Source organism: Pezoporus flaviventris, unplaced genomic scaffold (assembly GCF_033815535.1).
Source record: "Pezoporus flaviventris isolate CSIRO_AGI_PZ_B2104156 unplaced genomic scaffold, CSIRO_AGI_Pfla_v1 ptg000097l, whole genome shotgun sequence".
In the NCBI taxonomy this organism is placed as follows: Eukaryota; Metazoa; Chordata; class Aves; order Psittaciformes; family Psittacidae; genus Pezoporus; species Pezoporus flaviventris.
The window spans coordinates 2,187,162-2,203,227 of record NW_026892645.1 but is presented as its reverse complement, the minus strand read 5'-3'; the positions used below and the strand labels follow the sequence as shown (position 1 = coordinate 2,203,227).

The window sequence follows — 16,066 nt, the reverse complement described above, 5'->3', positions numbered from 1 at the left end:
TTGCACCATCCCTCAGTGGACAGCCTGAGCATGTAGCTTATACCTGCAGTGTGTCTGGGTTTTGTTTTGCTGATGGGTTTTTGTAGCCAATGTGGCTTCCAGCAGAAGAAGCACAGAAGTGTTTCCTGAGATCCTGGAAAGCAAATGACTGATACCAGAATAGGGGATTAAAGGTCTGGAGAGAAGGAAATCCTAAACTCTATCCAGCATTTCAGGGTAAGAGAGAGTGCACAGATGCTTCCTCAGACACAGCTCTGTAAGAAAGGCAGAGAGCCATTCAAGCTGTTTAAAAACATTCAGACTACACATGTTAATGCTCTCTGTTTGGAAGGATTCTCCTTGCACAGTCAGTGAGGTAGACTAACAGCAAGAAATCATTCTGGTTTCGTGATCCAATCCCTCAGTCCAACTCTTCTGCACAAGTTCTTTGGCAATCTGGACTTCTGCTTGGCCAGGGATATCGCACAGAGCTAACTAAATCAGGCTTTTAACAAAGCAGTCAATAGATGGCAGTACTTTAATGAGATGGGAGAGAAGTCATTCCACAGCAAGTCTCAGCAATCCCACCCTTGCTCTGATTCCCCTGCAAGGTGGGCAGAGCAAGAGGATTTAATTAATACCCAGCAGAGTTTCTCATCTTCTGGTCCCTGTGTTTGATAAAACACAATACATGCTTCAGGATTAACCCAGCTCACACCTTAAGCTATTTGGATTCAATGCAGAGAGGCTAAAAGCTTCTCTGTATTCTCCTGAAAGGTAAACATCAGTCAACAGGGAGGCTTTACTGATTGTCCCTCAGGCATGGAGGAGAGTCCAGCATTTGCCCTTGGTTCCACTGATGTCTACAGCTCCTGAGCATTATCGGCTCCTGCCAATTACCCATTCTCAGGGCACACAACTCTGGGTGACAACCTAGGAAGGCAACATTTAACTGACATCTCTTGCTAAGTCAAGCCTCTGTCTTCCTTTTTCTATCCTTAGATACTGACTTTTACTGAAGCACTTGTTAATTAGGTCTCTTCCTTCAAGAGGTGGAATCATGAGAAGGACAGGTCCCAACAACACCATTTAACTGAAGATTTCTCCTGCAAACACATGCATCTCTTCCATAAATGTATGAGATACAATAAATTCATTAGGACCAGAAGTTCCCTGCTTATATGGAAGTTTTATACTGACAGGCACCAAATCTACTGATTTAGGCACTAATGCAGTGGTCAGAAAGGTTTCTTCTAGTCCACAGAAAGCAACTGGGAGTGCAACACTGTCAAAACAGCTGAATTCAAAGGCTCCTGAGCTTACTGCTCCCTTGGAGGCTCAGAGGCAGAAGGATGGAGATGTCAGGGAAGAACAATCAGCTGTAAAATATGAAAAGCTTACGACATCAAAACCTACAACAGCAGGCTCCAAAGTAATAATCCCATTACCACTAAACTAAAGCACTAATTACTATTCCCAGTGGCTGGAGTGGACTGACTGCTAATGTTGCTCTGGTTAATGAAGGAAGGTGAGGGAGAATATATTTCTTAAGTCAGACATCTGCTGAAATCTGGGCAGCCATAAAAACTGTATGTAATGAAGCCATTCATATTAATGGCAATAACATTCAGAGGGCTGAGCAGGAACAGAAATGAGATGATAGTGGATTGTAACTCACAGAAGACAAATGCTATGTATTATCCATGTGAATAACATTATCCATACTGAATAACAGAGCCAGTCAAAGCAAGCAACCACATTCCACATAGGCTGTTTCACTATTCAGAGCTAACCTGCTTAAAGACAGGACTAACATCTCTAAAAACACAAAGGAGGATATATGCCATTGGGAAAGGAATAAACAGCATTTTATTTTCACTGACTACAAGCACACTAAGAAAAATACTCCCAAATCCTCTGTTTTGTGAAGAATCCAGATTTTCCCTCTATTCTTTGCCTCTTTCATCAACAAGTAGTACATTGTTTAAGGTTCAATGATACACGTTGACTATGATGGATAGGTTGTGATAAATGCAAAGCATGCAGCAGAAGCCTATCCAGGTAGCTTTACTGTGTGTCTGCTGCTATGCTGAGTTTTGGAGCATATGTAACTGATAATCAGTTCAGAGAGAGGGTGTATGGCTTGTGGACCAAGGGGGTTAGGAAAAAAAGATTATTTTCCCTTTTGGCATTGAAAAAGATGCACCTTACTTAGCAAAAAAGGTGATGGCACAAGAGGAATCACACCAAAAGATGATCCCTCTCTGCTTTGACCTGATAGAAGAGGGAGCTCTTAGGAGAACGACTTTCATCCACTCCAGGAGAAGAAAAGCAAACACAACCCTGCAACAAATGCTTAAATACATCTCATACCCCATTGTTTTTCTGTTTCATTGTCTTCAGTCTTCGCCACATACTGTACCCACTCCAACACAGAACTTGGCTCCTGCCATCCACTCCCTTTTTTCATTACTTCACTATTCAAATAAGACAGTACCAAAACCCACACTCTCATATTTTTGGTAGGTGTTTGCATATCATGGCTACAGAGTTCACCTCCACAGAGAATGTGAGGCATGCACAAACTTTAGGGCTTACAGAACTAAAGTAAACTCCTTGAACAAACTGCTGTTGATGATTCATTCACCCGTGCAAACGCTCTCAGGTGAACTGGGTGTGCTCAGATTTATTTTAGATTGCACCATTGTCTTCCCTTTGAAATTCTGGTTCTACCTATCCACGTTTGTTATGGAGTGCCTAAGCCAGGAAAGCAGGTGTGGCCTGCAGAGAAAACCCACATCCAGCAAAGCACCTTCAAGGCTTCTTCTCTGAATAAGAACACCTCTGTGCAACCTTACTGTACACATATAGCAGACACTTTCCTCTTGACAACATGAGCTTCTGATTGCCTTGGCTGTCGCTCAGACTGGGCAGAGCCATCTCCAGCTGTGTGTACTTTATGCTAGGACTTCTGTTTTTAAACTTCTAACTAGATTTCTCTCTTACTGTTACAGGAGGTTACCTTAAATGTTACCCAAGAGACCTTGGTAACTTCAACTGATTACAAAGCATCCCAAGACTCTATTCCATTAACTGTAAATGTGTCCAGGCTGATGATACGTTAGAAGATACTCTCTGTAGGAGTATGAGGACATCCTGTATAGTTACAGACCAGTTAATATACCCTGGACTACACTGCACCACCCTAGGATTCACAAAGGGAACCTCACCAGAAAAGTCTTCCAAGTGAACAACTTAACCAAAACCTGTTCCAGATTCATATCCAAAGCTTGTTGCTTTATCAAGAAATACTTTACAGCTGCTTGTTGCTGGCAGTATCTAACACCACCACATGTACTGTGAAGTAAGCGACCAAGTACTTTCACACATACCACCTCTCTCTTCCCTTCCAGCAAACCCCCCCGAGCCTCTGTGATGGGGACAGGCACGTACCGTGACGCGGAAGGGCGTTGTGGCAGCGGGCTCCATGGTGGGGTTCTTCTCGGTGACCCCGCTGGGCATGCTGCGCCTCTGCCCGCACCGCTCCGGGGGGGACTCTGCGGATGGAACACAAACCAAAGGACAATTACAAACACAGGAGCCCAGGAAGAGGCCAGGAACACCAGCAGGCCATGCGAAACGGGGCTTCTTCCTTGGAGATGCTCTTGCAAACGAGCCAACACAACAACCCCACTGCTGCCCACAGAACGGCGTTCAATCAGCGAGACTCTCACCTTCTACAATTAGCATTTTTTATACAGCTGTAAGCTCCAGATAATGCCTGACAGGTTGGCATTATCATTACTTCCAGTCTGCAGATAGGTAAACAGAAAATGGATTGAGCTGAGTGAGAATTATATGCAAAGTACAGATCTGTGCACTTGTGGACTTGGTACTCCTAAGGGAAGCTGCTAATGGGGTTACAGGCACAGGATGCTGAAGTTGCCTCTCTAATTCCTCCAGCAATTTGCTTTGTAACTAGGAAAAATTGTTAAACCCTGCATTTATGAAAGTATAAAATGTGGATACTTACCTCCTTCCCTGCAGGTGAGGAAGGGAGGGAGCTGGAAAGGCTAAATTAGCAAATATGCCTAACACTGAGAAGATTTAGAACAATATTAGCTAAGGTCAGCAGCTATTACGAGCTGGTGTTTCCTTGGTTCACAAACCCTCTTTGAAAGCACCATGGAACTCATAAAAATAGATGGATTTCCAAGCTGCCATTCAGTGGTACTCAGACCTGGTAACAAGTTTCTTCCTCAAACCATGCCAATCCTGAGCCTCTGCAATCTGCAGTTTGCTGTCATCAGGTCTTGGCAAGGAGGGCTGTCGCCGTAGTGAGGTTCTCCCCTTGCCAAAACTGCTATCACCCAGGATCCATAAGGAACAACTAATACCTGCAATTCCACTCAACAGGTCCTGAGACGTATCTCAAACTCTTCCACAAGGACAGACTGTGAAATTCCACCCATGGACTGGGCAAAGTGCTCAGTGACATCTTCCTTGGTTGCAAACCCTGCCCATAATCCCTCAGCAGCAGCCACGCACCCTGTGTGAAAGCCAGACAGCCAAAACCAGCAGTTCCCAATGGCTTTCACAGCTTCCAGCCAAGCCTTCTAATGTCTTGGCCGCTTTCTTTGCAGAATGCTGCTCTTTGAACCTCAAGGAGGCAATAAATCCTTCACACGTCAGCTCCTCTCACACTTGGGCTCCTTTGAACAGTGGCCACTTTTATTTTTGGACTGTCATAAACTCCTACTTGATTACAGCATTTTGAAAGTGAGCTGGAGATGACAAAACAACTGAAGAAGCTGCTTTGCATTTTCCTAACGACTAGCAAAATAAACAGTTGAAAGCAGTTCTCATATACATGGCTGGAAAACAGGAACCATGGGGTGAGGTGAAAAGCAGCTGCAAGAAATGCCTTTCCCAGGGCCTGCAGCACAGTCCTGGAGCTTTCTTCCTCAACCCAATGCACCTTTTGCCTTCAGCACGGAGGGCAGGTACGCACTGCTCCGTGTAGGTGTTACAGCACTATAGGTTTGCACCACTGTGGTTTGCCAGAGCAAAGTGCGCAATGGTCTCACTTTCAGTGATGTCCCAATCTCCTTCCTCCTCCCACCACAGAGGTCAGGGAAAGGGAGAGTGTGTTATGGCCCAGAGCTGATCAGTATCTGGGTCTGACTGCACCAAAGTCACAAACCGTACTCTTCAGTTCTTACTTCATTGTTAATATATACCCAAAGCAGAGCAGCAAACACATCAGTTTGAGCCAGACCAAAAGAAATGATGGGCTAGAACCTAAAGCTCTCTATCAGCCTTAAGTTTATGGTTCACCAAGTGGAGTCAAACCTCCATTCAGCTTAGTTCAAGTAGTGTGGGTATTGCTGGAGAGGGGAATCTCTGCAGGAGAGACACATCACAAAACTCTTTAGAAGGAACCAGAAATATCTCGCAGGAGGGTTGGGTGTGGGTGTTTGGGGCGGGGAGGGGGGAGATGTTTGTTTTAAAGGGAAGTAAAAATAGCTTACAGGTAAATGAGTAACTCCTAACTACCAGAAGGGTACAGCAGAACAGTTTTACATAGCGAATAGTATGAGTATGTGAAGGTTTGAAATGCCCTGTTTACTTCCTCAGGGTTAGAGGAGAAGTCTTAGGCTGGGTTACTCTGCCTGGAGATGGGCATTAGCCACGTCTGCTAAGTAGCAAGCCACCACATAACAGGTCACTGTAAGGCAACAATTAAGACTCTCCATAGCCACTAGAGGCTGAAAAAGAATGGCTAACCATTTACAGCAGAAGATATTTAGGTTAGCCACTGGAAGAAGTCTTCTCTTGACATGTTACACACTGGAATTGATCTTCTGGAGAGAGTAATGGGTGCTCAAGCCTATCTCAAAGGTTCCTGTGGCAGAGCTCTCCCTGTCAGGAGAGGTTCAGGTACAATGAGCTTCCTCCCTCCCCTCTTCTGACGCAGATGGGACCAGATGATCTGATATCAGATTCAGTATCTGACTTCAGCCTTTTCCTCACAACCTCTGATGCTCCTTCCTCCTGTCCTCAGCTCTACTTCTGGACAGACTCTACAGCAGCCGATCACACCCTTAATAGCAAAAAGAGTCCAGGGTCCTACCCTGACCTCTGTTCCACACTACAGTGTGACCCTTTGACATTTTAATGCTCTTCATGAGATTCACAATTGATAAAAACCTGGCCAACCCCATGGGAACACTGCAAGGTTTCATTAATGAATACCTGCAATCCACTTTGTATCCCAAGATAAAGGATTCCAGAACAAGGAACAGAATTACCACAGGCAGCTAACCACAGAATGACATTTCCAGAAGCACTTAGTATTATCAGATAACATCCTCACTAGACAGTGAGTTTCTCTGTTAGCTTAATATCATCCCTCGGCTCATAGAAATTCCAGGATTATACCTTCATTTGTCCATTTATTTGCTCTGTATCAGATTTGATCTGAGGACTTAGACACACAGTATCTAAGGGCACTATTTGCTCTCCCAAAGTCCTCAACTTGTTATGAACTTAAACCCTCCAAATCTTTCTTTTATGACACAGAGGCCTGAAAATCACTGAAGTAACAGTCTATTAAATGAGGATTATAGTGCAGGAATACCGGATCTGAAAACGGATTCCTTGGGTGTAGTGCAAAAAGCCACAGCACCCACAGCAGAGATGCCAGCATGCAGGAACGAATACCCCCAGACAGCGATGGTTTCCTGATTCCCTGCCACTTGCAACACAACACCCAAACAAAGGATGGGCTATATACAGATGAGCAATAAGAAGCTGATGGACAGCTGAATCAGGCAGACACATATATTACTTGGCCCTTTAGGAGCTCTTAAAAAGCTCAGATTTGGGCTGGAAAAGGTTCGTAAGTCACAGTGAGGAGCACCATGGCCACTCTGACTGAAATTCCTTGTTTAATTTTCTCCTGACAGCATTTTCCCTGTACTTCCCTAAGCTGCCCAATGCTATCCAGGCATTTCCACTCACCCTCCCTTTGACTTTCCCCACTGCAGAACCGTGCCCCTGAGGAGCCCCCCAGTTCTCTTTCATGAACATCTTCTGAACCTGTGCACAAGCAGCACTGCTCAGTGTCTACCACAGAGCCACGCTGGGCTGGGGCTCATCTACCTCACGCAGTCCCAGAAGCAAGAACAAACCAACCCAAGTGCTTCCTGCTCTCCCAGATATTTACAGAAGGCTGCAATGTTTTGGCTTTTCCCCAGTGCAGGATAAGATCTTCAGAGAGAAACTTCCTTGAAGTTACGAACCCCCTGAAACCTCTCCCCGGTCGCCACACAGAGCTGGGTCCAAAAGCTGCTTGGGGCGTAATGCACCAGGATGGCTTTTTAAGCCACCAGGACACACAGCATTGTAAACACGGCACCTTAATGGAGCACCTGGCAGAGCTTGTGAGCATTCCTGAAACTGTTTCTGGACAGTGAGAAACACATTTTATTTGTTAACTAATTCATGGCACCCCATCTGACAGAACAATTCATCCTCGCAACACTCCTCCATGCCTGTTCTTCATTCTCTGGAATAGCTACAGAGCAGCACCAAGGCTCCCAGGCCATCGGCAGCAGAACAGCCTGTGAGGAGCTCCTGGCACCAAAGCTCTTGTTTAACCCACTCAGCATCACTGCCTTCCTTGTTGCAACTTCTCCAACACTGCTACAGAGCAGGTCATCGTGTGTAAGAAAAACACAAACAAGTATTACTACTGTTTACTTTGCACTTAGCAAGTGAGATGCTTTACATTTGCATTACCTGCTCTTGTGAATCACAGCTAGTCCGAAAGATCATCAGGATTACGCTCTCATTAGTGGGAATGAATTACATTAACTCTTGTTTGTTCATCTTACTTCACACTCTCCCCCTCTCCTGCTCTCCTCTCACACACAATTCCAGGGATCACCATGTGGAAGAGACAGTATGAACAAAAGCAAAGAGAACCAGCTGGAAGGAATATCTAACAAGCAGGCACTTCCCACCAAGTTGATTTTCTGCTACGAAACTGTTCCAACTCCAGCCAAGAAAAGGAGGTACAAATCTGAACGAGAGAAGTTAGCAACGAGAAAGCATCTCCCTCAACTCACCAAAAGGAAGCCGTGCTTGTCAGCAACACACATGCCATGGCACTCCGAGCCAGCCAGGAATAAGAGAAGTAGAGATGATGACTTCATCAGAGGCAGCAAGAAAGAGAAGTATGCCTGGAATGCTGGACAGGCCAGCAGCGGGAGGCCAGGTCCCTGCCCCGTGGCACAGGGACGTGCTTTAAGGAAAGCAGACTTTAGAGGACAAGACTTCCCCAGGATGTCTGGAGGTAATGCAGAACACTAAGAGCTCATCACAACCCACAGCTGGTAGAGAGGATCCCGCAGGAGCCCTGGGAGAGGTGAGGCTGGCTCCAGAGCTCAGCAGTGATCTGCCAATGGAGTTGTGCTCCTCCCTGTCCTGCCCCGTGCACCGGGTTAGTGTTTGATATCTCCGAGCCTGCCAAGGTGGAGTTTCTGTGAAACCAGAGGGAACAGGAATTACCGGTCTCCTGCTCACACAATTACACTCTGAGCATTAATTTTATTGCTTAATGAATTTAGGTGTTATTCCTCTAATTTCTGCATTATCTAATAACTCCTTACTACAAACCCAACAGAGGAGAGGAGCAGGCACACAGTGACAGCAGTGATTTAACACGGCTCACAGTAGCACTTATGAATTAAAAGCAGTCCCTGGAGAGCAGGTATTTATAATGTCTGTGTGATTCCAAACACTCAAGAGAGGCTGCAGGAAAATCTACATTTCAGACAGCTTTAGGTGGTCACCTGAGACCAGGAGGAAAGATGGATCTTTAATCTGAATCCAAAGGGGTATTTAGAAGCTGCTGTTAGAATAATGGTGCTTTTAAAAGTGGAATATTACCCTGGGAATAAATGATGACAGAACATAACAAATACTGAGTTGAGCCAACTTCCCCCTTCATGAGGCATTGAGAGGGGGAGAGCAGAGATGCCAGAATGCCTGATTTCCAATGGACAAAGGTCCATTATGAGCCTGGAGGGTTACGAAGTCCTCGCTAACCTCTCCTGCTCCTGTCAGCTGGGCTGGAAATCCAGTTTCAATTGAACAGTTTCAGTGTTCAATTACCTGGAGAACTGTTGATGCGAACGTATCACCCAATGCCCTGGTGATCCCTGAGTGAATTCCAGTTGATCCCCTACAGCAATATTAGAACCATTATGCCACATGAAATTAGTTAAAAGTCAAACCTTTATTAGGCCATAAAATCGACTTTTAAATGAAACTGGTCATGAAGCAGAGGTTTAGGGCAGGTAATGGTGCCCTCGGAAAAACCAGACTCATCTCAAAGCAAAGCTAATGAAGGCTCAGAGGGGTGTTTTGGAGGCTATAACAGTTTGTATCACCACTTTTTGTGTTAGAATACAATTATTGTGCATCTTGGTTTAAATACACTTCTAGAGAGCACAGCAATCCCACCGGCTGTCCCCGCAGCTCAGCTGCAGCAGGCTCAGTGATTTACTCCCCAGTCATTTAAAGCTCTAAGCAGAAATAATGCCACATTTTTGCATGCTCTCACCACGCTTTCAGACAACTGAGGATGCTGTTTACAGAACTATAGCTTGTTAAAATAAAATACTCTCACTTATCTGAGCATTTACATACAAGCCAAACTGGGAGCATTACTTGCTACACTCAGACACAAAACAGTTAGAATTAAACAACTAGAGGCTGGTTGAATGCCACAGTGACTACTCCAAACAGCTCCAGCTTCTTGCCATTACCTTTGTTGCCCTCACAAATGTCTGAAGTGTGTTACAAAACCACTATATTCAGCTGAGCAGGGGGAATGAGTCAACTGTGTCCCTGCCTGAAAGCATAGAAGGCCCCTGAAGCACCACTCAGAGCCATACAATCCTCTGCAGCCACAAGGATGGTGACTGGGACAGTTGTATGAACTGAAGAGCCTTATTTGAAATGGCTGGAAAACAGGAAACAATTCAACTCTCAGGCACATCATCCCATCAGCAAAAAATGATGACATCTTCTCTCAAAGAGGGACTAAGATCTGCTGGAAGAAGAGCTTTTCCTTTGTTAAATAATGATCTGAAGTGACACTGACCTTTGCCATAGCACGCTGTGCACTTTAATGGATCTCATCTCATCTCCGTTTCAGGTTCCTGGATATTGTGGGCACTGTAGTATTTAATATTCCTCAAAGTGCTCCTGTGCGAGTGCTATTAACGGCTCTTGAATCTAGTGCTGAAAAAAGCTGTGCTATTTTTCTGTGTACCTGATGTGTATCTATTCCTCTACCTTCTCTACTATTACCTAGGAAGATAATCCTTTCGCCAGCAGCACACTGAGGCGCTGTTTGATGCATGCAAAGGGACTTCAGCCCTTTGCTCTTGTCTTTCCGTGGGCTTTGGCTGCCCAGTGCTGTAGCCCCTTCTCTCCTGGGCAGCTCAGGTAGACCTCCCAACCTTCAAAGCTGGAATAAGCTGTGTTTCTATTTTCACCCGGGAGTCGGGTGAAGCGTATGTTGTTCTGATACAGCACAAATCCAGCTGCCTCACTAGAGGGAGCTGAAGCCCCTTTGCTGGCCACCCTACCCCAAAGCACTGACCCAAGCAGGATAAATGAGACGCGCAGACCTGCAGTGCTTGAAGGAAACCTGCCTCTGAGACAGAGCAGAGGGGTGGGATTTCTCTCGTGCTGTTGATCCGCTTGTTTTGTTGACCTTCAGTATCGCTGGTACCTAAGAGGACCTTCCCTGTTCTTCTCTCCGCTGCTCTGCACCTTTCACTGCTGTGGAGTTCACTTCTCCACTGAGATGTTGCCCTGTCTGGACACGGCATTTGTTCTGTGGCTTGGGGTGAGGTATCTAGGGCAATTCTACCCCAGAGAGACCGATGGGGAACATATTCTTTACCTGAGGAGACAGACTAGATGTAATTGTCAAGAAAAAAGCTACTCTGAGGGCAAAGAGGAAAGGAGAGAAGAAAACAGCACAAACGGGAAAGGAAAGCTTCGCTAATTCTCAACATGAGGAGGATGAATATGGACACACTGACTTCTCAGTCCTGAAAAACTGAAGAAATGGATCAGATCCATGTCTAAAAGGAAGGCAGAGCCGCAGGGGCCCAGACCTGGTGCCAGGGAGAGAGTATCATTCACTCAGAAAATCACCCCCCTTTCTAACAATACATAGCAAATCCTGCTGATTGAGCAGCCTTTATTACAAACTCCATTTTATTGCCTGGTATTTTTCAATTATATATGTATATATTTGGTATTTTTAGCTTTTATTTATCAGTCTCTGAAATAAAGTATATGATCTTTATCTTTCTTTGGATGCTGTCTAGAGAACAAATTCATTTTTGCTAATGGCATAGCATTAGGAGCATTTTCTCCAGGGTGAAGCTGAAATCAAGCACAGGCTTAAAAAATACATCAGAAGAAGCTGAAATTCCAGCCTGGTTGGGGACCAGATCATGGAGACTGCTAATACCCTGGTTAAACTGGAAAGGATGAAGGGAAGTGGAACATCAGCTTCTTCCTATGTGATGATAAAGACAAGCAACAAGAAGTCTGGAGAACAAGAAGTGAGCTCTGGGGAGATTTAAATTAGGCTCATCCATCATGCTTAACATTTCTGCAAAGATTCAACGCCGTTACTGGGCTGCTCTCTTGCATCACTTCATCAGCACAGGGGCAGGCCAAGGCAAGGGACAAACTGGTCCCTTCTCTGTCACCTCTGTCACTGCAGGGACGGGGCATGGACAATATAACCCTCTCCCACTGGAGGCTTCCAGGAGCCCCTGCGGGCTGCTGCATCCACACAATGTGGCCATCAGCACGTGGTGGTGGAGCCCACAGGTATCACACAGCCTTTGGCTAAGCTCACAGGGTCCTTGCAGCAGGATGGCTGGAGCACGGATGGCTCCCTCTGCAGCCGGGTCTCTCCCAGGGATCGCAGCACATCAGGCACTGGTCCTGCCAGGCCTCCTGTGGAACTGCAAAGGGAGCTGGAAATCTCACATGAACAGCAGCACGTTGGCTCTCTTTGCTTCCAGTTGCAGAGAGAAGTAAACAGCAGAGTGGCCCATAGTGCCACCGTGGCAAACCCCGGAGACAGGAGCTACACCCAGAGCACAGCAGTGTTGGTGTCTCCCATCAGTGAGGTTTGTTTCATTGTGAACACGTTCTCTTTGGTTTGGGGCTTTCTTCACAGCTGACGTGGGCAGGTGAACTACAACTGCTTCACAACAGTTTACTTTGGGGGTGAAGCAGCAGCATGGTGTAAACGAGTACTGTGTGCAGTTTAATGCCAGGCCGTGTCTCCCTTCATGCATGGTGGTGGCTGCTCTAACAGGTCTGTACTGGCAGAATGCAAATGAAATAAATAAATACTTCATTTATAAGCATGATTCATCAGAGGTTTCATCTTCTACAGCAAAGAAACAGATGTTCTATTGATGGCACTTCATTAGAGAGATAAATGGGGTCACATACATATCTCCATTCACATCCATCTGCATAATAGACCAAACATTAAGAGTTGAAATTCACATAGTACATGCAGCTTTTGCAGCAGCCTGAAAAAGTCTTAATGCCCAGAGCAAATTAATCCAAGTTAGATTGCCTTAACACTGAAGGAACTTTAATACTGTTCGAGAAAGCAGAAGGTTGGGATTTAACACTGGCTGTTTAGGAGTCAGTTTCTTTGGAAACACTTCCAGAAGAGTACTGGATCTTAAGCAACTGGATAGCAGAAAGTGTTGGTAACTACTGGACAAAACACAGGATCTCTCCTGATGAAGCAATTCGAAGGCAGTATTAAAAAGCAGCAGTGATAGATAGGGAGAGCATGCACAGGCAGGTATGTGAGGACACAGCACATCTGCAACACATCAGCCATCCCCCTATGTGCCTACGTGCCCAGAGTGCTGCTGACAATGCACCCTGTCCTCCTCACTGCTGCTCCTCACCCATCTCCCTGCCAGCCAGGCTCTCTCAGCAATTGTTTCACATTCCATTATTTCTAATTGTGAAATAGAAATCCTAATCTATTGTGACTCAGACTTCTCCTTCCTTTGGGGGTGGGTGGGTATTTCTGCTTCTCTCACACATACACACTCTGAGAATACTTGCAGGTATCAGCTTTTAGCTTTCAAGCAAACATCCTCAGTGCCAATGAAAGAGATGGTAGAGAAAACACTAAACGCAGCCATGGTTTCTTATTTCATACAAATAACGGTGTGCCACAGATGGACATAGAGAAACCACCATTCAAACTGTTACACTGCTTTGTGCAACCAACCCACAGCAATTGTGTTGTTTTGCGATGGTGTTGCCATGCTTTATTCAGTTTACCTACATGTGTAGTAGATCAAGGGATCTACCAGGGCTACAGCATTTGTACATCTTCCACCCTATTTTTGAAGCAGGAGGGAACAAGAGGATGTTCTTACCTACACTAATCCCAACATTTGTGGTTTCCATCCTAAAAAGACCCAGGGTATGTGTCGGGATTCCTTCCTGCACTACTGAACCAGTCTCTTGAGGAGCTATATGCTCTGTAGCTGCTCAGCAGCACGCCCAATGCTGCAGGACAACTCCATACACATTGTGAACCACACCAGCTCTTCCTGGGGATATCAGTGCATTGCACCCCTCTCAGAAACTTGATTTTGGTGTTCACCCCAGATTCAGCTGGTGTTAGAAGTAAAGTTATGTAAATGAACACCAAATGTTCTCACTTTAACTATGGCAGCCAGATCAAAATCTGTTCCCATCTAAAGGTATGAAGGTAATAACTGTTAACCTTTGACGGCTAAAAATGTAAAGGGAAAATATCTTTCATTTAAAACTTGCTCGTTTGGTTACCATGGACACTGCTTAATCATGAAGGATGACTATTACTTGTTACTATGGTAACCAAGAAGCTTAAGAAGCATCCCGTAATTTAACTCCAGATGCCAAATTTTACAGCAGTCCACCTATTACCACATTTGGATACTTCAGAACAAGCCCAGGCTTGATCTCTGACTCCACAAGAAATTCACTGATGCAGAAGTAATGCAAGAAATAAAAAATGTGAGCACAAAATGTACAAAAGAAACTTGCACTTCAAATAAATTGGCTGCTTCAAAAAGAAACATCAAGTGCTCAGCATCTGAGGATTCCTCTTGCAGTGTAAATGTTAATGAAGCAAAACTTTGGCTGTCTTTATCTTGTCAATGTTTCTCAAAGTCTGTACAATTGCAGGGCATGTTTTTAGCCAAAGTGAACATTTTAATGCTCAACTGAAAATGAACTTCTGCAGTAATGTGAGCAAGCCTCCGAGAGCAAGTCAGGAATCCCAGCCTGGCTCTCAAGAACAACCTACAATAGATCCACACGTCCCTTACGCAGGCAAGAAGCAACGGTCAGGACACACCTTCCGAATTCAGACAAGCCATGTGCTGCTCCAGACAGCCTTTTGTAGTCCTTCTGCTCATTAAAACCAACCCTAGCACTTGCCAGGAGTTACTCATCACTGCAAAGCTTTACCTTCATCATTGCCAGAGACACTTCAGTGAGGAGCTTTGTCTTCTGCAGGTCTGGGACATGAGGCTGGGGAGAAATGCCCTGGGGCTGATGCTGTTTCTTGACCCTCACCAGCTCCATACGGTGCCTGAATTCCCAGGTTTCAAAAAGCCATCAAGTTTTACGTTTGCTCATTTCCAAAGGGGCCTGAGGAAACCTGGGCAAGCCTGACCCCAAGGTTGCACTAACAGTGAAAGGGGTGAGTGAGTTCTGGGGTTTGTGAACCGTTTTTAAGATGCATGCGCACAAACACACAAGCAATTCATATCTACATCTAAAATACTCTCTGCAGTGTTTAACAGGAAAGCAAACTACCCCCAGCCAGTGCCTGAGCTGAAAAAAGCAGAACTGATAATGCCCAAGTATGGGAAGTGACCCAGCTCATTCCTGAATCCATTGAGAGCAGAGTAAATTAAAGGATTATAGAGTGCCTTCAGTGCAATAACTTAAGGGATTAGTGGCACACTGGAAGACCTTCAAGGGAAATATAGGTTTAAAAGCTTTAAAAGGCAGCTCTGTGTCTAAATTGTTTGGATTGCCATAGCTGTAAGGAGACAAACTTACTCTAATACATAAGCGATCATGAACAGGCTGCTGGAACCCCTCTAAGCATGCTTTTGGAAGCAATTCCATGTTGGACTCAGACCAGGCTTTTTAACCTCTTTCTCATTTATTACCTATGGCTTTTAGATAAAAACTCACACTGCATTACTTGGGAGCAGCTCTGCTACTTACTTCCCTTCAGAGCAATCAGCCCCTCTTAGCAACACCGTTAAGGGAATGTGAGGTTACTACTAGAAGAAAAGGCCTTAAAATAGAGCTAAAATGAAAGGTGAGCACAGAGAGACACGAGTCAATCTTCAAGGTGCCTGAAAGCTGCTGGTACAATTTCCAGATTTCTGTCACAGCATTAAATAAGCTGCTCCTTAGATAGTGATTTCCCTGAGTTACTCTTAGGCAGCATTGACAAGTCTCACAGTGCCATCAAGACTGATGCTGTATTTAGTTATCTCCAAAAGATGTGTCTGCTGGGACCATGGACATCGAGGCATGGGGTTATGGTCATGATTCCAAATAACACGGGAGTCAAAACTCCTCCTCTTACCTTGGGGCAAAAGGAAAGCCTTAGGGAAAACCAGAGAGTGAGCTGCTGGAGCTTGTGCCATGACTGTGTCATTGAGCACCCCAGGACCTCCTGCAGGTTATCCCTGGCCACCACAGTAAACAGGAATGGATCTACCTTACAACTCCTCCAAGTATTTGCAGCTCTTAGAAACATGGTAAAGAAAATACAAGAATTGTTGCCAGGTTGGACAGGGCTTGGAGCAAGCTGCTCTAGTGGAAGGTGTCCCTGCCCATGGCAGGGGGGTGGAAATGGATGAGCTTTAAAGTCCCTTCCAAGCCAAACTATTCCATGATTCTGTGATTGTAAGAATTCCTCCAT

General features: G+C 45.3%; 1 protein-coding gene across 6 annotated transcripts in view; it reads right to left on the bottom strand.

The window, feature by feature from the left end:
• Positions 1–16,066, bottom strand: part of DAB2IP (DAB2 interacting protein) — a 209,010-nt gene that overhangs the window by 119,809 nt on the left and 73,135 nt on the right. For 5 of the 6 annotated variants that reach the window (XM_061476493.1, XM_061476491.1, XM_061476490.1 and 2 more), the window contains exon 2: positions 3,433–3,536. In XM_061476493.1, coding sequence (XP_061332477.1) covers positions 3,433–3,501 — 69 coding nt within the window. In that variant the 5' untranslated portion in view covers positions 3,502–3,536. Of the gene's footprint in view, positions 1–3,432; positions 3,537–8,111; positions 8,130–16,066 lie in introns of those variants that run through there. The other variant, XM_061476492.1, reaches the window with a different exon arrangement.